General features: G+C 40.9%; 3 protein-coding genes across 6 annotated transcripts; 1 reads left to right on the top strand and 2 right to left on the bottom strand.

Annotated features, from left to right (window-relative positions):
• Positions 1 to 1573: 1573 nt before the first annotated feature.
• On the bottom strand, positions 1574 to 5102 carry pafah1b3 (platelet-activating factor acetylhydrolase, isoform Ib, gamma subunit). Of its 2 annotated transcripts, none has more exons than XM_031853556.1 (6): positions 4904 to 5102; positions 4279 to 4372; positions 3868 to 3957; positions 3597 to 3713; positions 3308 to 3430; positions 1574 to 3046 (listed from the first exon to the last, which is right to left on the bottom strand). In XM_031853556.1, exons 2-6 carry the CDS (start codon positions 4357 to 4359, stop codon positions 2786 to 2788), a joined length of 672 nt encoding a protein of 223 aa, XP_031709416.1. In that variant the 5' UTR covers positions 4360 to 4372; positions 4904 to 5102; the 3' UTR covers positions 1574 to 2785. The 2 variants fall into 2 exon arrangements, with proteins under 2 accessions (XP_031709416.1, XP_031709415.1); XM_031853555.1 differs by lacking the exon at positions 4904 to 5102 and adding an exon at positions 4661 to 4708.
• On the top strand, positions 4921 to 21604 carry cxcr3.2 (chemokine (C-X-C motif) receptor 3, tandem duplicate 2). The gene is made up of 6 exons (XM_031853541.1): positions 4921 to 5031; positions 6268 to 7479; positions 8055 to 8179; positions 19296 to 19360; positions 19955 to 20021; positions 20431 to 21604. Exons 2-6 carry the CDS (start codon positions 6345 to 6347, stop codon positions 21523 to 21525), a joined length of 2487 nt encoding a protein of 828 aa, XP_031709401.1. The 5' UTR covers positions 4921 to 5031; positions 6268 to 6344; the 3' UTR covers positions 21526 to 21604.
• Positions 8612 to 15659, bottom strand: tlr21 (toll-like receptor 21). 3 transcript variants are annotated; one of them, XM_031853539.1, is made up of 3 exons: positions 15573 to 15640; positions 14328 to 14520; positions 8612 to 12618 (listed from the first exon to the last, which is right to left on the bottom strand). In XM_031853539.1, exon 3 carries the CDS (start codon positions 12475 to 12477, stop codon positions 9568 to 9570), a length of 2910 nt encoding a protein of 969 aa, XP_031709399.1. In that variant the 5' UTR covers positions 12478 to 12618; positions 14328 to 14520; positions 15573 to 15640; the 3' UTR covers positions 8612 to 9567. The 3 variants fall into 3 exon arrangements, with proteins under 3 accessions (XP_031709399.1, XP_031709398.1, XP_031709400.1); XM_031853538.1 differs by lacking the exon at positions 14328 to 14520 and having other exon boundaries at positions 15573 to 15659; XM_031853540.1 differs by having other exon boundaries at positions 14450 to 15626.
• Positions 21605 to 22184: the final 580 nt, after the last annotated feature.

Below are 22184 nucleotides of genomic sequence, written 5' to 3' on the forward strand. Positions count from 1 at the left end.
AGGTGACCCAAATACAAAAGGACAAAAGAGCAGAACGGGTTAGGATAACATGCTGATACTCAGGCTCTGGTTACATATAAACAGATGAGACGCTATAATAGGGGCTTTTTTGTTCACTTTACACCTTTGATAATGCTGCTTTCACCTTCACAGTTACACACTCTGGTGTGCTGTCTTCTGATGTTGACTGGATTTGCAGTGGTCAGTGGATCTCCAACAGCAAAGACTACAACACAATTGATATCAAACTTGATTTAAAAAAAAAGATTAAGGATAATAATTTCATTTAATTAAGTAATGCAAATGCAAAAACTAGAAAAATAATAAGCCACTCTTGTTGAAAATGTGTTTTAAACATTAATCTCACAAACCATCGGTGAAGTTGCTGACAACCAATGATTCTGCATGTGTCTCGGGAACACCTTTAAGAAATGAGGAAAACAAGTCACAAAATAAAACGCACAAGATGTTATTTTATACTTTTCTAACCCTGTACATTGTCTCATTCTGATAAAGTATACAATACCTTGGCTGTGATCAGTAAATACAAGCAGTACAAGAACCAACAGCAAAAACCTCCTTGAGCCCATGTTGTAGTTAAGCCAGTCCAGGTATAGAAATCTTGCATGTGCGCTACCTTCAGCCCCAGTGAGGGAATGAAATGGTTGTTGTTGTGGCTCTTTATAAAGGATGGTGTTGATGTCTGAAATTACAGCCGTGGCACATTCATCAACTGCCAGGTATATGAAGCATGAAGCCTGCCCAACCCGCACCTTTCACAGTGGGTGACTGTGAATAAGAGGAAACGTGTACCTTTGCCAAAAAAACTGATTGTGGTGGTGAGTAATTGCTCAGTGACATGAGAAATTAAAGTACCCACATGTTACTGACTTTCACTAAAAGGACATTTGGATGCCAGATGTGCCATGTTTTGAGTCTCAAGGGGAAGTTTTCTTACATTCTCTTGTTATGTGATCTTACTTTGAGTAGCTAGGTGTGTCAATGTTTTCTCACATTGAGACACAGCCGAGATCAAATTTCTGCCTCCAGTATGTATCTGTTACACTCAACACGAGGACACTGAGGTGTCAATATTGAATTTAAGCTCTAACTTGGTTGCTGTATTGTGAAATATAAAGTCCTGTCCAAAGTATTTCCTGCTATACAGGATTGGCCCACAATCAATCAAAATGATGTCAAAGTTGTCAGTTATCACATTTACCGTCATGCTTGCTATAATCTAGACAACTGCCAGAATTGTAAGTATAAGGTATTGTATTATGTGTAAAGACTGTTGGATGCCAGTTATGGGCAAAGCGAGACTTGTTCACCCTCCTAAAGTGACAGAAATGCAGCTCTCCGCTCACAAGCATGTCTGGGACCGAAACGAAAGCAGTCAACCAAAAGCAATAAATCTCTTGTGGACCTAATCTGTGTAGGTGTCCTCATGATGAACCTCCTTGTTCAGTTTTGAGGCATAAAAAATGTAGCACCGCATGAGTGACAATGCATCAATTTATCTTACTTAATATCAGCATGCATATCTGATCAATCAATCAAAGGGACACTAAAACACGTTTTCATATTTAATGCATTCTTCCATCTCTTACACAATCAGCCATCCTGAAGCATAATTCAAGTTCTGTAGCACAATCCTTCTATAGGAGGCTCAGAAGCATTTTAGTGTGAAGTAAAGCCTTTGGAAATGGTCTGATTGGCCATTACGTTGCAGATGAGATTAAACTTGAAGCACAAGCAACTTTAGATATATCTATACAACTTCACAAGCTACTCAAATACATTTATGTTTGCAACGCAGCCTCTCGCGTCAAAATCTGTTGCTGTTACAATACATGGAGCAAAAAAGGTACAAGGACAATAATGAGACATGTGACATGATAAAAGGCAAGTAAACAGTAATGGTCAATCAAAAAAAAACATTTGGTCATTCAAATTAACATATACAAAAGACACCAGACATCACAAGAGTAAATAAAGCCATTGCCAAATAAATGTAACTTAGTGAAACCAAAATGATGAATTACAGCAATGTTCTGGTAAGGGCAGTTCTTGTATCTCATTTTTTTTTTAACCAGACATATCCTAGCACCTAAAGAGCCAAAGTCTCACAACCTTTTCCAACTCATTCCTGTTCCAGTAGCCTCAGGCAGACAATGCATTTTGTCGTAAAAGTTTTTTTTTCCTCCTGAAAAGGCAGATCTCTGTCTGTATTCTGAGGTAAATTGGGCTTTTATAGTCTCTTGAGGGCTGTAGGCAAAAGGACGAGATCTGGGGCACAGTTATAAATAACGTTTTTAATCAAGTGCAGCAACTTAAGTTTTGACCTACAGACACTGTATAGCTGACATCCAGTGTCATTTCACTGTCTGGCTCTGACCCACATGGATGACAGACAGGGAGTTCCCCTCCCTTCATCAGCAGAGGACTGAAATAACCCTTCAAATGGAAAAACACGTTGAAAACCAAAAGCTAGTGGAACAGAGGATAAAGGGGAATTGAGGTAAGACTTTGTCTCTCTATACCATAGCACATTTAATTTTTTGACTGCATCATAAACACAAAAATAACCTTTATGGTCCCATTATCAGTAACAGTGGTCATCAACCCTGGCCATGAAGAGGACTTACACTAATAATTTGTGCAGCTCTTAGCCCCAAGTAACTGATTTGATCCATCATACAAGTGTTAATAAGCCGATTGTGATGTTCTCTGGGAACAGGGATGAGGACCACTGTGGTAGTGTGAATTTTTGTGCCCTTGTTGCTCAGTTCTCTGCAGGCTTGTCCAGCATGGACTTGAGATGGGCGTGCAGGGGTTCGCACACAGCCTGGTAGCCCTGAGGGGTCAGGTGAAGGTAATCGTACATGTCATGATGGGAGATGCTACCATTGGAGTGGACGAAGCCTGGGTCCACGTTGAGGAAAGAGGCGTGGGGGAGTGACAATACAGCCTCCTGGACCAGCTCGTTCACCTTGGCATTTCGCTCCCGCAGAGGATTTGGCGATTTACCTCTGGGCAATACACCCTGGAACACAGATGTATGGGTGTTATTGTTTGTATAGACACAGCATGTTGACATGTAGCTCCATTTCAGCTTTTTAAATGTTAACAAACAGCCCAATAGTCTATTGTTTACCTAATCCCACAAAGCTGAGATGGAACTAAAAGGGATGGCATCACTGTGCAGTCTGATGGTTGTATGAACTTCATTTGTCATTTTTAACGCCCACACAGGTGAGTAGATAAACACTTCCTTTAAGGAATGAATCAGAAAAAAAAGACCTACAAGTGCAAGTGTCCGGGCATGTGGGAGCTTGTTCTTGATGACTTGGACAATAGCCATGATGCCTTCACAGATCTGTTCAGCAGTCTGACCATGATTGTTAGTTCCTACCCACAGCACCACAACCTTTAACACAAAGGAGAAGGGAATGCATGACTGAGCACATGTCATGAATAGTTTAGGGTCAGTACACTTGGAATCTGGATTTTTATCATAAATATTAAGCACAATGAGTCTACTGTGGGAGTAATCAAGCACAATCGTGTTCTCTATATTTGGCAGTGATATGCACCTTTGGGCTGATGTTATCCAGCTCGCCGTTGCTCAGTCTCCACAGCACATGTTGTGTTGCATCACCGCCCACCCCAAAATTGAGGGCATGGAGGGGGGAGAACAGCTGCCGCCATATCTATAGACAAACCACAACAAAGCGTCCACGTGTTGAAAACCAAAATTCACACTATTTGAAAGCGTGCATAGATGATAGATGATGAGAACAAGACACACTATCAAAACTCTGTATACAGAACCAGACACAGTCAAGTGTGTGATTTATGCTTTACCCCAAACTGGTGCATGAGCTGAACAAGAGAGTCCCCAACAAACAGGACATCGGGTTCTTTGTCTTTGCTGTCAGACACGAAGCGGTTGTGCTACAAAAGGGAAAAAGGAAAAGACAAATATACAGACTTAGAAATCAACTACATGAGAAATTCAGACACAAAATCGCCTCTTGTACATGTTGTGATTTAGATATTGAAATTGGAAACATTAGCTTGAATACAAGAAAGTAGATTTCATCAGTGGATCTAATATCCCCATGCCAATCTAAAGAAAAACTATAAAAACCTTTTTTGTCAACTGTCAACAATGAACATTAAAGACAATGCAGACTGGGAAAACCTGGCTGTTATTCTGTAGCTATGTAAAACCCAGAGTAACAGAAAACCCAAGAGAAATATTGTTTCACACACCAGAGACATCCATCGTCCATCTCCCTGGGTGTCTACACAGGGAGTGGGTGTGGCGGCTGGGTTCGGGTCTTCAGCACTCATGACTTGGCTCTATCTGTGTTGGGAAAGCAATCACGGAGGGTTGTTGGCACTGTTTTACAAGGGAAACAAACCGTAATCCACAGATATAGCTGTAACTGCTAGCTAAATGTAAGGAGGTTGGTAGAATTAGCCTCAGTAGCTAGCCTACATGCTGAAACACAAGATAGATGTATAGCTAGTTTAACAGAGATACCGGACACACAAGGAACGCAGATTGTTATTAACGTTAAATTATGTGAAAGGGGAAAGAACGAGCTGTGTATAGCGGCTACATTTAGAGATATTAATGAACATAGGTTACCATGAAATCAAAAAATCGTCATCTCCCAATTCAGTTTCAGGAAGTACATTTTCACTATAGTTGGCAATACCATTGTTGTCCATGGGCAATAACATGTATGTTTACGTGTATTTTAGAATTGTGCGATACTTAATTAGTAATATATGCTTAACGTCGGATTACAGAACATACCTTATAAAGAAATGACAAATCAAACATTGTTCAAGTGAAGGAGAATATAAAAGATGAGACGGTTTTACCTACTCGTCTATGAACGTGGACTCGCCCAGCTCGTTAGTGTTCGCGGGAGTTGCTGCTGCGCAAAGAAACGCATCTACTACGACATGTTGCTGAGCAACGACAGATTTACAAGTGGAAAAGAACGAGTCTCGGTAAGTAGCGCTGTTAATTAACGATTTTAGGTTTGTGTAAAAAAATGTTTCTTGACAGATGTACTGTTTGTCTCGCATGACATGTACTTAAAGTTAAGGTTAGTGCTGTGTTTCTTATCAGCTTAAGTCATACACCTGTGCTGCACTTAAAAGAGCACCTGGTGATTGACGTTATTATCACCTGTTCACTAACCACATAACGAGCTAGTAAAGCTAACAGCTAGGCTACATTAACTGACTTGTTCTTGATATCTGACTAAGTGAGAAGAATAGACAAGATGCAAATGTTTTGTTGGCCTTTAGTCAAAATGTGCAATATTTATTTAGTGGATATCTTTTTTTTTTTTTTTTGTGACAGTATGAATATTTAATTTGATACGGTACACATGTAATATATGTGTTGGAATTAGTGGCTTTCACTATTTACATCCATTGCAACTTAAAGACAGTTCCCCTGGTTATTTATTTAAAGTTTCCATCCATGAAAGACTTTTGGGAGCCAATTTGAATATTTCGTGGAGCCACTCTGATATCAGCTCTGTCCATCATGGGAAGTCAATTACTTATGTGCTCAGTGGAGAGGGGACAGATCAGCCCAGACCTAGACCAAGGCCCAATCCCAATGTCCTCCCTAAAGCCTCAAACCCTGAACCCTCAAGGGCTTACTGACGTCACCTGGTAAGTGGTTGAGTGTGAGAGACTGTGAGGGCTTGAAATGGTGTAAATAGGAATGGGACGGCACTTTGCTGCAACATGTCACGTTACCAGGAAAATGACAAAAAATATGATGTACAACTGTGGGTATTTATTTTATACTTTGTACTCCCTGATTTGATCATCTTCCAGGCTCTTTCCTCACAAGATGAGAAGTAATTTCATCAAATCTATTTACTCGTTTTTGTCAAAACAGCTTCAATGACGAAATTAAATATTTGATGAATAAATGTATAAATATCCTCTTATTTCAAGTTTATTTTTGTTCCATCTTTAACCCTTAATGTTTCTGTGTAAATGTAATACTCCAGGCTGAACACATGTGAGCCGTCCTCTTTGTTTACCTTTTTTTTTTAGTTTCTATGCGTCCACTGGTTACCCCGTGTTTAACGTCACATTGCAATGATTTGTGGGTAATTCCCTCAGCATCCAAATGTCATGGTCCACACAAGGCTCAACATTTTTATTCAACCACTGTCGATGAAAAAGTTGCCCAGCTGTTTTGTTCTCTATTTCTTACAGGCTTAAACATTTCAGAATCCGGTGCAGCATGAGCCACGGGTGTGGCAGGGCTGTATCCGACAAAGAAAAGATCCTAAATGTTTTCAACAAATGACAGAATGAAACGACTGAGAAGCCGCAAGGAGAGGAGTCAGATGAGAGCTGGCGGAAAAGAAGCCTCCAAGTCCAAAGCACATCACCATCATCACTGTCGTCGCCAAAGGAGTGAAGACATGGCGTATTTCCAGAACTGCTGTCATAGTAGCTGTCATTGTGCTTCAGGGAGAAATGCACCGTTTCCAAACGTCATTCCTGCGGCACAAGAGCCGAGTATAATCACGGACAGTCGCCTGATAGGACACCATGGCCTGTTCAACCACGAGGTGAAGTCTATCGACATAGAGCGCTTGTTAGGTGAGCAGAGGAAACTGGGGAAAAGTGGACGGCAAGGACAAGAAAAGAACAATTCTACTTCACATCCATCTTCAACATCTCACGTTCCTTCTCCGTTCGTCGCTCATGATTTATTGGGTGCTGATACTGATGAGGTTCTGCCATTTAAAGAAAAAACAGCCCATGATGATTGCCGGAAGAAAGAGGAGAAAATCAGTCAGGGATCAGATCTTACACCGGGGCAGAGGCCGCAGAAGAAGCTCGATGTTGCATCTGAAAGTTTTAAAAGCGTCTCCTCATCTAAACACAGCTCATTGGATGTAGTGATAATCAAGAGCAAGAAGACAAACCCTCTCATGTCTGAAAAGAGCAAAGAGTCCCAGCTGACTCCCACTGTTGTCAAAGAAAGTGTGAAGACATTAAACAGGAAGGCAAAGGGACACATGAATTCTACTGTGGAGCACACCCCAAAGAACCAGGAGTCTCCGGTCCACCAAACACCAGCTCATGGTCTCAGCCCAAGCCCAGTTCAGCTCTCCAGCTCAGACACTGTCGACAGCTTTGACATCCAGCGCCGGAGACGAGACGCTCGCTGCACTTCTAAGTCCGTTAGTGCAGTGGCAGCAGGTTTGTGTGACTGTCTGCAGTTCCCACTTCTGAGGAGAAGAAACCTGGTGGCAGAGAGCAGGGAGGTGCTGTTGAAAGCTCTACGGGAGAGGCACGGACCCCGGCTTCAGGCGAACCTCCTTGAGGTGCAGCGAGGCCTCAGCTATGGTGTCGATCCAACAAGGAAAGTCCAGGATCAGGAGCCGACTATGATGGATGAGCTGTTGCCTCCAGGTAGGCACTGACTAGACAACTCTGATTCTCATTATAAACATAAAAAAACAGTGATTTGTTAAACATTAGGGTTGTTTTAAAGTGATAACTCAATATCACTGTATGTTTTATCATAATTGAGATATGGTAATTAAGTTCTCATAGTAATAACACATTTTACCAACATTATTGATGTTAAAAATGTAAACTTTTTACTGTGTTTTTGACTTCTTTAGTATTGGTATTAATAACAACTTTACCTCAATATTGATAACACTGTTTATTACCTTAAAATAAGTTATGTTTACATTCAGTGTTATTCACATTGAGTGTATCTTTAAGGCCTGACAAATGCATTTTTTTCTGTGTAAAACATTTGCAAAGCAGATTTTAAACAGTTCATCGTTTCCATCTGTGTTCACTAGCTTTCAGTCTTCTTCTTCTTCTTCTTCTTCTTTGCCTTTGTTGGAGCTTTACAAACCCAATAACATAAATGTATCACTGTCAATCATTCACAATAGCAGGAGTGTATTACATGTTCTGCATGCTCTACAGTTTTTCAGCTGTCTCCTTTTTTTTTTGTTTTGTTGCAATAGCATTTCAAGCTGACACTGCGAGTCAGCCGTGTTATGACAGCCAGAAAACCACATCTTTCAAAATGATGGGAAGTAGACCTTTTAACCAGAAGTCCAGGCCACAGCCACGCCAAAACCTGGAGCAGGTAAGATCTTAGTTTATGGTCCAGCTGTTACCCTTCCATTAGTAATCCACAGATAATTTATTTCATAACTCTGGATATAAAATGTTTTCTGGTTTTCATGTAAAGACTGCTGCTTGGTTCACAAGCCCGGTGGAAACCTCTGTCAGCCTGTTGGATGATATCCTCAGTCCTTTCACTGCTCAGTTCTGCATGGAGTTTGATCCCTCTGGATGTACAACCAGTGATCATTTGTTCTCTCCCACCTCCTGCTGGGAAGAAAAGGCCTCAGTATCTCAGCACTGGGAAGACGGCTTCAACAAGCCAAAGAACAACAAGGCCGTTATGTTTGATCCCTTTGAAAACAGCTTTTTGAACCACACCAGAGCAGTTCCAGAGAGGAGCAGTAGGTCTCAATACAGCAGCAGCAACATCCCGCCTTTCTTTCCTTCTCAAACACAGCTGCCAGAGAGACGTTCAGCAGAGCCTATGCACTTCCCCCATGAGAAAGACCCATTTGAAACTGACAGATACTCTTTTGCTCCCTCCTTCTCTGCTCAAATTCACCATCCTCTGCAGAGCTTGCAACCTTTGAGCCAGTTCAGTCATCCCTCAACTCACCCGCCCCTCAGGTCCCACCACACTGACATGACCCATTACCCACCATCTCACGCCCTCGATAGAGACCCGGCAGCCCTCCTTTCTTCTTTCCCGAGCCCTGAACACTGGTCCTTCCCTCCTATGAGACTGTACTAATGTGTTGTGAAGCGCTGCATAGAAACATGCTTGTGAACATTAATTAATTAAAAAATACAATGCTGTCTTAATTCATACAGCAAGATTTTTTTTTTTTGTTCACAGTCAGCGAAATGATATGTTGTGTGCTCATATTTGACTAAAAACACAATATTAAATGTAACAATAATAGCTGGAATCTCAAGAGTTACCTCTTTTTCTTTTGTCCTAAGTGCAGCGGAGATATAGAAACCCATGAGTATGTATTGTTTGCATCATTGGAATATTTTTTAATATACACAACTGTACACATTCTTCTATTCTTCTTTAACACAAGCGTTATAATGGGAATGTCTTTACAGACCAATAATTTTAACCAAGAATGTTCTATTGTGAAGCTATTTGATATTGTGTTGTGTATGTGGGCCACATTTAAATGCAATTAAACACATTTGTACAATTTGTGCAATAATATGAAAGACGTGAAAAATCAAACTGAGCATAAGATTTTTAAAGAACATTTCTGATTCATGCTTGTATAAATTATTATTGGTCTCACAGTTCATCACAATTACACCACATTAAATGACCCTCTCCCAGCAGCAGAACATGCGATTATTCATTTAACGTACCGACAGTTTTATCTTGACAATCACAAATGAAATTGCCAAATCTTTTTAAGGTAGCAAGTAACCGTTTTCATCCGATGTGTGAGTCTCAAAGTTTCCGGTTTCTTCTTCTGTCTCTAGTCTGCTCCCGCTTCTCATTGCCCGACGTAGCTGATTCCAGAACAGCTCTTGGGCCTGTGTGGGGTTAGTGCAGTCTGAGCCAGGCCACTGCAGATACGTCTTTTTTAACATGACTTTCCTCATGCGGTGATAGGACGACACCTGCCTCTGAGAGATTTCCTCCAGAAACACGAGCAGGAGAACGTCCCGGTGCTCATCAAAGAGTCGGTAGCTGGCCAGTTGGATTTCCAGAGAGCACCACTCACTTCTTAGGAAGTTCCTGCTCACCACACAAATAGTCTTCCGGCTGCTATACACAGCAGAGACGATGTTGTCCACAATGTCACGGCCCAGCTCAAAGTCCCTGTGATGTAGGCACAGTTTAAAAGACGATCCATTTCCCTCCAGGTTGGGCATTAACTGCTCCATGACCCATTGTTCATCGGAGGAATTGTAGGAAATGAATGCATCATATTTGCAATTCTCGTCCTTTTCACTAAGTATGCGCCACTGCTCACTAAACCAGGAACGGAACACATAGTAGCCGTACTTCATTTTCCAGTAGAGTTTGACATAAAGTAAAGGAGTTACTGTGAACAGAAAGATCACAACTGCTGTGCTTAAGAATAGGTACTCTTCGAGATCTATGTAACAAACTTTGGTGTCAAAATTGTAGAATTTGAGTTTTGCATCGTTTGGGCACTGCAGATTGTAGAGATAGACCACCTGGACATGTGGGTTTTTTACTGTCCAGTTTTGCAGTATGTTGTTCTCGCAGGTGCAGCTTAAAGGAGTATTACGTATGTCAAGGTAGTGGAGGTTTGGTAAACTTTGTAGTGCATCAACAGGAATGCTCTGCATAACATTACGGTTGAGCTGCAGTGTGTGTAACTTTGTGAGATTCCCAAAAACCTCCTTTGAGAAGTTCTGAATGCCCATATTTTCTACAATCAATTTGGTCAGATTTCTCAGATTTTTAAAGATTCCTGGTTGTAGGTTTGTCACCCCAACACAGCAGTTATCCAATGTGATGAAGTGTAAGCCTATCAGATCATCGAAGGCATCAGGTGCGAGATGATAGATGTTATTGTTGGTGAGGTACAGAGATTTCAGTGAGTGGAGGCCACGGAGAAAAGTGCCAGGTAAAACAGTGAGGCCAAACGGCCGCTGACCATCCAGCTTCAGATCACTGAGTCTGCTGAGGTTTATGAAGGGTGAAATGATCTCGTCATTGAGGAAGCGAATCTGATTACTTTGTAAATCCAGCACTGTTAGTGTGTCTTGAAATACACGATGAAGGGAACTGTCGATCTGTTTCAGGTTGTTTCCATCTAGATAGAATTTGGACAGACTTTTTAGTCCATCAAGGCCAGATGGCTGAAAATAAGTGATCTTATTACCTCCGAGGTCCAGTGTAGTCAGATTGCTCAGACTGCGAAAGGTCCCATTAAAAATGACAGCTATGCGATTGTTGCGTAGGTTAAGGATTTTTAGGTTGTGATTATCGTTAAAGGTGGAACTGAACAAATCCGTTAAAAGGTTATTGTCCAAACGTAGTGTCTCAAGCCTTGTTAGCCCTTTGAGAGCATTAATATCAAGATAAGCAATCGTGTTTATGTTAAGCTTCAGCGTCGTGACGTTTGGTGCATAATTGAAAGCACAAGCACCGACTGAGAGGATGCGGTTGTACCGATAGCTCAGCTCCTCCAGATTATTCAAAAGTACTGTGTTTTGTGTTTTACAGGATTGGAGGGAGGTGAGATGGTTATGCTCTACATTGATACTCTTTATATATTCCTGTTTATTGAGGAACTCCAGACAACCTGTGCTTTTCAGGTTGTTGCGGGATAGATCCAAAGTCCCTGTGATGTTAGGACAATAGTGCAGTGTGTAATTTGTTAGATTCTCAATCCCATTAACACCCAGGCCTAAATTTGTAATCCTTTTCACTTTTATACTTAACAATCTGCATAGCTCCATGAGCAGGGTGTCATTGTTTAGACCTGTGCCAGAGAAATCCACGTGACCTGCATTGACATTGCTGATGTTTAAGAGCTCCACTACCTTCACACTTGTTGAACGCAAACGCAGATAGTTTATATGCTTCAGATCGAGTCCTTGAAAAGCAATCGATTGGAGCCTGGGATTGTATGACAAATCCAGCAGGTGGATGAACCCGAGAAACGAATCCTTACACCCTAATTTAAGCAGATTATTTCTACATATGTATAATGTAGTGAGGGATTTTGGTAGTGAAACATTTGAATGGCTGAGAGAGGTCAAGTTGTTAAAGCAAAGATCTAGTACGCTCAGATTTCTTAGATGTGACACAGACTCGGCAATCCCTAAAAAACTTGACAGAAAGTTTTGTCTCATGATTAAAGTGGTCAGATTGAGAAGAGGGGAGAAAATCCCCTCGGGGAGCCGCTTCAAAGAGTTGTTTGTCAGTGAGAGAAAGGTGAGGCTGCGTAGGTCCTTAAACACAGAAGGGTTGAGCTCCGATATGTTGTTACAGGACAAATTGAGAGATTTAAGTTGATGCAAGTCTTGAAAAGCAAATTCATCGATGCGCCTCAAGTGATTTTGATCTATTCTGAGGTCTTGAAGGTTTGGTAGACGAACAAAGCTCCTGTTGGGAATGTGCCAAATAGGATTAATGGAGATGGTGAGATTGATGGCAGATGGCGGCAGGTCCTTGATAATAGCAGGCATGTTCTTTTCCTTGCGACGGATGCAGTTGAAACTTTGTTGATTTGAGTATGGGTCTTCAATGCAGTTCTTGAAGCTGTAACCGCTGATGAGTTGAACAGCGCCAAGGACGACTGTCACTGACAACAGCTGATAAGTTACACTTGCCATGTTGTCTTGTTTCAGATCAGAGAGATAGTCCTTCTGAATTACTTAGTCCTTCTGAATCAGTTCCTTTGTTGGTTGGTTTGAGTATGATGTGGCAAATGTCTGTGAAGGCCTCTTGTTAATCAACTGAACAGGTGCAGGAATCTGAGGAAAGAGAGCAGAATTTATATCACTCGTCATGTTCGGTCACTTGCACTTTCAAACCACGTTTCTTTCTAAGCAGACCAATCTTAATACAGAGCTGCTACCGCAATCCTTAGATTTAAATCACCATTCATACTGTACATGTTGTAAAATTCACATTGGTAAGACTTGTTTACCAGCAATATTAGAACTATGAGATAACAAATGTCCTTTTAGGATGCTTAACAATGCTTGATTGTGATTGGTCCATATGCAGATAGAGATTTTCGGTGCAATCTCAGTGGGTGTGTCTTCTTGCAATACAGCCAACCGGTGTGTCACTGGTATGTTAAATATGTTCTTTGAGCATTGTCTGGAGTAATATACCCATATTGTTCAAAACAAGAGGGAGTTTCTCAAAGTCAAGGATGCTTCAGGATTTGCGTGTTCATATTTGACTATTTAGAATAATTCAGTACGTTTCAATTTCTAGTAGGAGTATTGATTTTGTCTTTCTCAGAACAATGTACACAGATTCAAAACATGTAGGCAATTGTTATGATTTATGAACTTAGAAAACATACAATTAATATGCTCTCCTTAAAGCTGCCAGATTCCATTTAAAAAAAACACCGCAATTTTACCTCGGCGAATGTTAAACACACTTCATTAAAACTTTATAATGAAAACTCATTACATCTGTCTTGGTTGGCCTAGTCTTTCCACTTCCAACAAGAATCAACTCTGGTTTGGTCAAAATAATGTCTTTATTCACAGAGCTAGATGTGAAAATATGATTGCTTTACCCCTGTTGTCGCTCTCTGCTATTAATAGCTCGCTCAACACTCTGTCGCTGAACGAGTTTATCTCTGAACTAGCTTTTCGTTGCGCAACGAAAGTTGAAACACTTTTAAATGAAGCCTTGACTTCACTGATATAGATTCTAATATGAGTGAAGATTCAACAACTGGATTTCAATTTCTTGTCTAACATTTGTTCAGAAACAGATTTTGGTGGACTGCTAAGATGAAATGACTGAAAAGTTTACCAGCATGTTTCCCCTGTTTAAAAATTGGTTGACAGGAAATGCATGGTGTGCATAGGATTATGGTTGTTTTACACTCATACATCCTTCAAAATCCTCTGAACGAAGGACTCGGACCTAATGCACTGGGGCATCCTCATCGGCTATGCATCTAAATTACTAACAGACAGTAAAGTCAAATAAGCCAGAGCAACAGCCTCAGAGAAGGCATGGACACGGGTACATACAGTATATAGCAGCTTAGCTCTCAGTGACACTAATGCCTACCATACACTAGAGGACATTGAAAAGACTGACACCCTTTCATATCTAAAGACAATGTGTCATAAGTCACTGAGTTTTTAGTCAAAGTCTATAAGATTTTCCAAAGACTGGGGATCTTGAAGGGTCAGTATTTGCTACTGACCCTAGATTTCTTTCAGAGATCATTTCCCACGGGCTTCCGATGGAAATTTACAAAAAGAAAACTGCTGACAAAAGAAGTGCTCGTTAACGTCATTGAATTTCCCTATTTGCCAACATACACCAGAGCAGAGACTGAAAGGGAAATGCTACTGAGGAAGACAATCGAGGAAGGGTCTCCTGAGGAGGGAAGACCGTGCCCTCAGAGCCAAGCAGAATACTGGAACCATTAAGATGAACTTTCACAGACCATATTCAAGGGGGAGAAAATCATCATCCCTACCTCACTGCAAGCAGGTCACATAGAATGGTGCAAACAGAGGGTCTGTGACATCCTTTTTTAGCCCTAGCTGATTGAGGAGATGGTTGGAAAAGTGTTTGCCTCATCTGTTTGCGAAGACCGACCTTTCAACACGAAGGAGCCTATGATAGTCCACAAGATCCTAGACAGTCCATGCCAAACAGTCGCGACTGATCTGCGCACATGGAAGATTGAGAACTATAAAGTCGCAGTAGACTATTAGCAGGTTTTTCAAGTTTGACAAGCTATACAGCACCAAAGCCTCTGTTGTGATACACAGTTTGAAAGCAGCTTTCTCCATACACGGCACACCTCAGACCTCAGAATGTTTGGCTCAATCCTACCCAGCAGCTTCAGCCCACAGTCCGATCACCAGGAAATAATTTTGGCATTGAATGTTTCTGCAAACCACGGATATTACGTTGAATGGGAATGTTTTTTCTTTCTTTTACATGGATTTTTTTTGCATTTGGGCAGCGCACTTGACGTATTACAGCGAGTGTCGTGCAGAGCAAGTGACGTAGTATATCGAGCGGCCATTATTGAAAGTTACGTGGCATAGCAATGAGTATAAAGAGCGAGAAAGTACATTTAAAAAGTGGGTTAAAGGTTTCACCAGGTTCCTGTAATAGTCTCTTGTCACAGAACCCAATAATGCCCACCTGAGGCATTGTTGTATTGCCGAGAAATCCGAACTTTGTACAAGGACAACTGGGTTCCCCTTTTAAGATGTTTTCATATCCCTTTTTCCTCTGTGGTTGTGTTCCTCGTGCACCTCCTGACATTTCTTCTACTTTGTTATAGAACAGATCTGATACTGGACATTGTTGGCTAAATGTCAAAAATAATTTGGCCTGAAGAATACTTTTTAAAGTAATAGACGACAGACAACTAAATTATTACGACGTTTTGTCAATCGTTGTATGAGTAACAGCAGCATTAGTCAATAATCCTCGTACATTTTATGTTATAAACATCCTCCCATTATGTGTCCTACATTTATACGTACATTTACATACACTTTAAAGAAGGTATTTTTAGTCTTAAACATCTGTTGTCCCAGAAACATCCCCTGAAAATAACAGTGATAGTCACCCTCTTATAATCTCACACACAAACTGTTACAATCTTTCACACTGTTAAGAAAAATACTTGCCAGTTGTTGCCAACTATGTTACTAGATTTGAAGTTAAAATGAATATCATTATTTTGCCTTGACAGCCTCACCTGTTCAAGTGAATGTTGTTCACCTTGCCTCTTCTGAGAGCTGCTTGCACTGCACCCTGGGCATCTTGGATACACACTAAATCAGAAAGAGGAACATGGATGCTACCCATGCTTTCCCTTTCAGTCACAACATCGTAATCCCAAGAGTTTTTTTTATTGAAATTCTGTATACTGAATGAATATACATTTAGCAGACGCTTTTATCCAAAGCAACTTACAATTCAGTTCTATCACACCGTAGGCACAGCTACGGGAGCAATTTAGGGTTAAGTGTCTTGCTCATGGACACATCGACATGCGACTAGTCGGAGCCGGGGATCGAACCGCCGATCCTCTGATTGAAGGATTGAAGCTCTCCACTTAGCCACCGTCGGCACGTGTTAGTTTGTTTCTGCTTGCTTCCACACACACGTATTAACACTTACATTAACACTTGAATTTGCCACAGTCTTCACAGCAGTCGCACACATTTGAACTCCAATCTGATGATCCGGACGTCACAGTGTCCTGTGTGACGGAGACCTGAGGCTGCGAGCTGATCACATTTGACTGGAACGCCATTGCTGTGAGTCGAAGCGAAGGAATATTGAAATCTAAAAACAGATATACTAAGTCACGGAACTATTAAAAATTAAAGATACCAGTTCACTTCATATCTGGTAACATTTTCTAGCCCTATTTGCAGCAATGTTTCCCCCAAACAAATACCCTGCCCAGTCCTGTGCCGTCAAAGCTTCTGCAGGTTTTCATTCCAACCAGAGACAATTTAAGCTTATTTCATTAATAGTACCAAAGAGGGCGGCATTAAATAAGCAAAATCAGTTCAGTGCAGTTAATTTGAATGAAAACCAAAAGACTTTTCCATGAAGAAGGATTGGACACTCTCGGTTTGGAGGAAACATTGCTCCATATCTCACCTGGTCTCTCCTCCTGAGGTTCATGTATGGCCCCTGAAACGGTGGTCTTGCGGTGTAGACGGTCCGGGGCTTAATCCATAAACAGGAGGGCAAAGGCTCAACTCTTATACCCAGTCTGACATCACTCTTGCCCCAGAGCCCAGTTTCAGTGCTGATATGACATGGCAAACAATGGCCATTTGGGCATGTGCAGTCATGTTGTAAAGACAAAACCCAGGTGTTTAGTTCTGGGGCATATCACCTTTCAAAAGGGTGCACTGTACATGACGTGGTTTTTATCAGCACTCAGTAATTGAAGAACAAAGTGGGCATATAGTGCATATTTGTATTTCAGCAACTTATAAACCAGGTTTTACCTTTATGGCAGGCGTGGTGTGTACACACACTGTGGGTCCAATTCTAGTAATGGGAAAATAATAGTAGAAAATGAGCTGGGACCCTCAAGCAGAGTTGAAATGGGCTTTGTACTCTTGTACGACGATACATCTTTTGACATTGGTACACATTGAATTTGTATAGTATGTCCAGATGTACACATGGCTCTGCAGAGAACACTGGTTAACAACACAAAAGGCTCCTTAACTAGTTAAAATACAACTATTCATTTTAATCTGTTGTCCTAAGGATCCACTTTGGATCCCCTTTAGCTGTTGACCCAGTAATAACTATAACAGTCTCAATTGAGTTAATGTAAAACAATAACAACATTAAAGTGATTCAATACAAATCCCACAACATAACTTGAGTTGACTCAAAACAAAATGCAAAGTAACCAGAGACAATACAACATATGTTACGTTTTCAAGATTCAGGTTGTCAAAATATTTAAATAATACAGTTGCAAATGTACACAAAACAAATCCAACAAATCAATATCTAACACAAATAATGAAATCAAAATAAACAGATACACACAATTAAATGAATTAATTAAAATTTAACAAACTTCAAATAGTATGAAACACAAACAAGATGTAATGCAAAAACAATGAGCATATAGTATGATTAAAACATTAAAAGTTTACTCATTTCCATATTGGCCTGCCCAAGATCAACGAAGTCCCAGTGATACATTACAGAATTGAATGAAAAGAACCACTATGCTATAGTAGTATACCGATGCTGGTCATTAGTACACTCAAACAACTGTATACATTCTTCTAAACATTTAGAAACATGTGTTGCTGCTAAACACTGGAGACACATGGTCCTATTTCACAGCTTAAAAAACATTCTTTAAATTGTTTTATCACCTTGATACTTCATGATTTTTCCTACTTTCATAAGAATATCTTATAAAGATCATTTTAATCTGACAACTTAATTCACAAGTAGCACTGCTGTAAAACCTGGTCAGATACAATGGATTTTCTTATGCTCTATATCTGTGATTGGTGCTGACAGTACTTTTTACACAGCGCTGCCATCCCAAACCCCAAATACGTTTGGATTACTGATATTGGAGTTTTAGAAACAGTTTATTCATAATAACTGACCCCAAACATAATTTATGTCAGCATGTGGGATAGCATACATTTTTGTCGGTAAACTTTTTTTCAAACAAAATGCATATTCCGTATAACATAATGACCTTTTTTCTTTATATGGTGTAGCAACAACGCTTTATGGTAGCTCTATATTTTGTTACCTTTCAATTTGCAATCCCAGTTTGTGGAAAAGGGAGGAGTTTCAATACTTTTTCACAAACGTTTTTCTCATGAAACACTGCAGTCTGTGAGACTCCAAACAATGAGGAAGTAAAACCAATGTCCACACATATTAACCCTGTACGCAATATTCAAACACTTGTTGTATGGCTTGTTTTTTTTGTGTTATATACAATGTAAGTGGGCTCAATGATGTGTGAAGAGACCGTGATAATAGAATATGACATGCACAATCATTACTTGATTGTATCATGGTTCTTTCCTAAATGTGAGATACAAGAAAATGTATGCTTTTTCTTTTACACTGTTTAATATGTATCTTGATCATCTTGGTACTTAATTAGTAATACTATTTTTAGAAATACAGAAAAAAAAATCCAGTCCACTTACACTCCTCCATGTGCTCACCAGATTACATAGTGTAAATATAACGAACTTTAACATTATACTTCTGTGGTGTGTATTACTCTGTTTATCACACAAACAAATCAACAGAAGGAAGCAAAACACCAGTGATGTTGCACAATAATTTAATTTACCAGAAGACCCTTAGTCGAGACAGAAGCAACCGCAAGAGTGTTCAGTTCCTCACATGTTTCTGAAAAGAAATCATAAAGTAAGTCCTGAAAGGGGACTTTACTCATTCTGTCCATCCTGTCTGTCTCTGGTCTAGTTTGTGGAAGTTATGCAAAAAAAACAAAGGGCTCTGTGACACATCGCCACATTTTCTCTCTCAATCAGCATTTGAGTGGTCCTGAGCTGAGTCTGCATGTGTTAAAAAAAACTTCACCTAAACTTTATTTCATGGAAAATGTAGTTGTAATGTGGACAGACAATACCAGTAGTTTCAGTGGAGGTGTTTGCTCACATCAGGCATCTAGCAGGAAGGTGTCAGAATGCTATCACATGATAGTTTTTGCTAACTTGTTGCTTTACAGAGCATGACAGAGATTTAAATGTATTTCTTTTTAGTGCGTAGTGCATTCTTGCAGATACCATTTTGTTATCAGTTTGTCCAAAGCATCTCTAATGAGCATGTTCATGTTTTTCTCTAAGAGTCTGTTATTCTTCACCACTTAGATGATCAAATTACTTGATTTCCGGTTGTGTTCTTTTTGATTGTATCTAAACATATATAGTATCCAGGATGTCCTCCATCAGCCCCTTTGTTTGCATCCTGTCTTCTTAACAAGACATCAGAGGGGTAAGTAACTCATTTGCTTTGCAAAGGTGCTGGAGTTAAAAATCACGAAAATCGAAATCAGAAACTAGCTTTCAGTACATTTTTTTTCTTCCAAAATGTATCCTTTTGACATTTTCATGGATTTGTAAAATTCGTGACAATCACAGAATACTAAGTCTTTACCAAGTTGTTAGAAACATTCTGTAATGCTTAATACCTCAAAGCAAGCAGAATAAAAAGAACACAATAGAGATTCCTGTCAACTAAGCACTTTCACTTCTCCATTTGTGAAGGTTTGTTTTGTAAAACCAGTTTCTACGTCCTTTGGGTTAAATTACCCTGAAACTGTGTTTACTAGTAAGAATTGTGTACATAAAAAGAACATAAATTGGATCTGCAGTATAGACTAAGTACAAAATAGAATATTTTTCCATATCGAGTACATCAGTCACAATTTCCCTTAGGCACTTTTCTATTCCTATCACAGCTATGTTTGCATCTGTCTTATATGTGTGAGGACACAGTTCCTGAAATTACGACTTCTTCTTTCTGATCCTCTCTCATTTGAATACCCTGTTGTGATTGTTTGCTCTCTTGACTGTTGGAGGGTTTCAGGTGTTCTGCTGCCTCCTTGTATACCACAATAATGGATCATATTCATCCAACCACAGAAGATTACTGGGTGAGTGGATCATTTTCAAATCTGTGCATCATCGGTCATCAGGGGACGAACTGAGTCTCTGTTTGCACCTTAGATTCTATAACATGAGCAGAGAGAGAACATATTCGTAGAGAACATATTCTTACAACAGATATTTTTAGATGGGTTAGTCAAATGTTGTACAGTATCTTCCACAAACATTAGCTATCTTTAAAGTTCCTTATTGAGAAAATATTTTATTTTGACATTTTTAGAATCTTATTATGACCTTTGTGTCAAAAACTGCCATCACTGAGGCTCAAGTAAATTAAAAGAAAATATACAATGATGGGTTTCTGCATTATACAGTTTGTGAAATGCTGAGAAGCACACTTTTATAATCCATCTGTTTCAAAAAATTGAGTTAAGTCTTTTCATCTCTTGTCAACAGGACTATGACTACAATTACACCTATTCCCCTGACGAAAGCAGGTCGCAGGCCGTCCCATGCTTACAGGAGGACAGCTACGGGTTTGCACAGAGGTACTCCCCTGTTGTATACACTCTGGTGTTCGTCCTGGCTTTTGTGGGCAACGTGCTGGTGCTTTGTGTGATCCGACGCTACAGAAACTCTCAGAGAAGTGGAGCCTGCGCCTTCTCTCTGACAGACACCTTCCTCCTTCACCTGGCCATTTCTGACCTCCTGCTGGCCTTCACCCTGCCCCTGTTTGCAGTGCAGTGGGCTCACCAGTGGGTGTTCGGCTTGGCTGCGTGCAAGATCTCCGGTGCCCTCTTCTCCTTGAACCGCTACAGCGGCATCCTTTTCCTGGCCTGCATCAGCTTTGACCGCTACCTGGCCATCGTCCATGCTGTCAGCTCTGGCTGGAAGCGCAACACCTGCCAAGCCCAAATTGTGTGCGCCATCATCTGGGTGTGCTGCCTGGGCCTGAGTGGAGTGGACATGGCCTTCAAACAGGTAGAGGAGGTGTACACTGTGGGCCATCAGAAGGCGTTCCTGTGCCAGTTGTGGTTCACTGAGAACTCCACCCAGTGGCAGGTGGGGCTGCAGCTGGTCAGTGTGCTTCTGGGTTTTGGGCTCCCCTTACTGATCATGCTCTACTGCTACATCCGCATCTTCAGGTCCCTTTGCAACGCTACTCGTCGCCAGAAGCGCAAGTCTCTCAGCCTCATTGTCTCCTTAGTTTCTGTGTTTGTCGTCTGCTGGGCGCCGTACAGCTGCTTCCAGCTGGTAGATAGTCTGAACAAGCTGGGCGTGGTGGCTGGAGGTTGCCAGTTTGGCCATGTGATGGACATTGGGACTCTGATCACTGAAAGCTTGGGACTGTCGCACTGCGCCTTGAACCCTCTGCTGTATGGCTTCGTGGGGGTGAAGTTCAGGAGGGAGCTGGTCAGAATGTGTAAGGGGCTGCTGGGACAGAGAGGCTTGCTGGGGATGGAGGGGTGGAGGGAGAGGAGGCTCAGGAAAACCACCAGATCCTTCAGCTCTACAGAAAGCGAAAATACCTCCTTCTCTGTGATGGTGTGAACCGAGAGACAGGGAGAGCGAGGTGTGTGTGTGTGTGTGTGTGTGTGTGTGTGTGTGTGTGTGGGTGTGTGTGGGTGTGTGGGTGTGTGGGGGTGTGTGGGCATGGGCGTGGGCGCGTGTGTGGGCGTGGGCGCGTGTGTGGGTGTGTGTGGGCGCGTGCGTGTGTGTTTTACGAGGGGGTTGGGGGTGAGAGAAAAATAGAAAGCGAACTTGAGTGAATTCAGAAAAAGAAAGGATTAAAATATGTAATATAAGTTTAGCTTAATTACAACTTTAAAATGTTCTCAGCGGGAAAAGTGAAGGATTTCTTCCACTGGTGCTTTGATATCTGATAGTTTGTGGTGCAGCTTCCAACATGTTTAAAACGAGACACCACATCCCATACAGTGACCCGGCCATCTAACTTTTTTGTGAGCGCTTGCGGATTTTTTTTTTTTGTGTATGTCCATAAATCCAATCTTGTGAAACGTCTAGATTACTTCATACTCCTAGAAAAGCTTGTTCAGCAGTTGAGATGAAGCTGTGGCCTCATATCTCACATCCTTACACTCGGTATATATTCTTATCAGATTCCACACTCTGTTTACAGAAAAACAAGTTTCAGATGATAAAATAGTGAAAATGGTCGTGTTGAAATTTCCATTTCTAGTTTGTTTTGT

Source organism: Anarrhichthys ocellatus, unplaced genomic scaffold, assembly GCF_004355925.1.
Source record: "Anarrhichthys ocellatus isolate YVR2014 unplaced genomic scaffold, GSC_Weel_1.0 scaffold13, whole genome shotgun sequence".
Lineage (NCBI taxonomy): Eukaryota > Metazoa > Chordata > Actinopteri > Perciformes > Anarhichadidae > Anarrhichthys > Anarrhichthys ocellatus.

Coding starts and splice junctions, on each gene's coding strand:
- pafah1b3 (XM_031853556.1), bottom strand. CDS start 4,359: ATGAGTGCTGAAGACCCGAACCCAGCCGCCACACCCACTCCCTGTGTA. Junction 3,714..3,867: donor AGCTCATGCACCAGTTTGGG/GTAAAGCATAAA, acceptor GTTTGTCTATAG/ATATGGCGGCAGCTGTTCTC. Junction 3,047..3,307: donor ATGCCCGGACACTTGCACTT/GTAGGTCTTTTT, acceptor TCTGTGTTCCAG/GGTGTATTGCCCAGAGGTAA.
- cxcr3.2 (XM_031853541.1), top strand. CDS start 6,345: ATGTTTTCAACAAATGACAGAATGAAACGACTGAGAAGCCGCAAGGAG. Junction 8,180..19,295: donor CACGCCAAAACCTGGAGCAG/GTAAGATCTTAG, acceptor AAACATATATAG/TATCCAGGATGTCCTCCATC. Junction 20,022..20,430: donor CAACCACAGAAGATTACTGG/GTGAGTGGATCA, acceptor TCTTGTCAACAG/GACTATGACTACAATTACAC.
- tlr21 (XM_031853538.1), bottom strand. CDS start 12,477: ATGGCAAGTGTAACTTATCAGCTGTTGTCAGTGACAGTCGTCCTTGGC.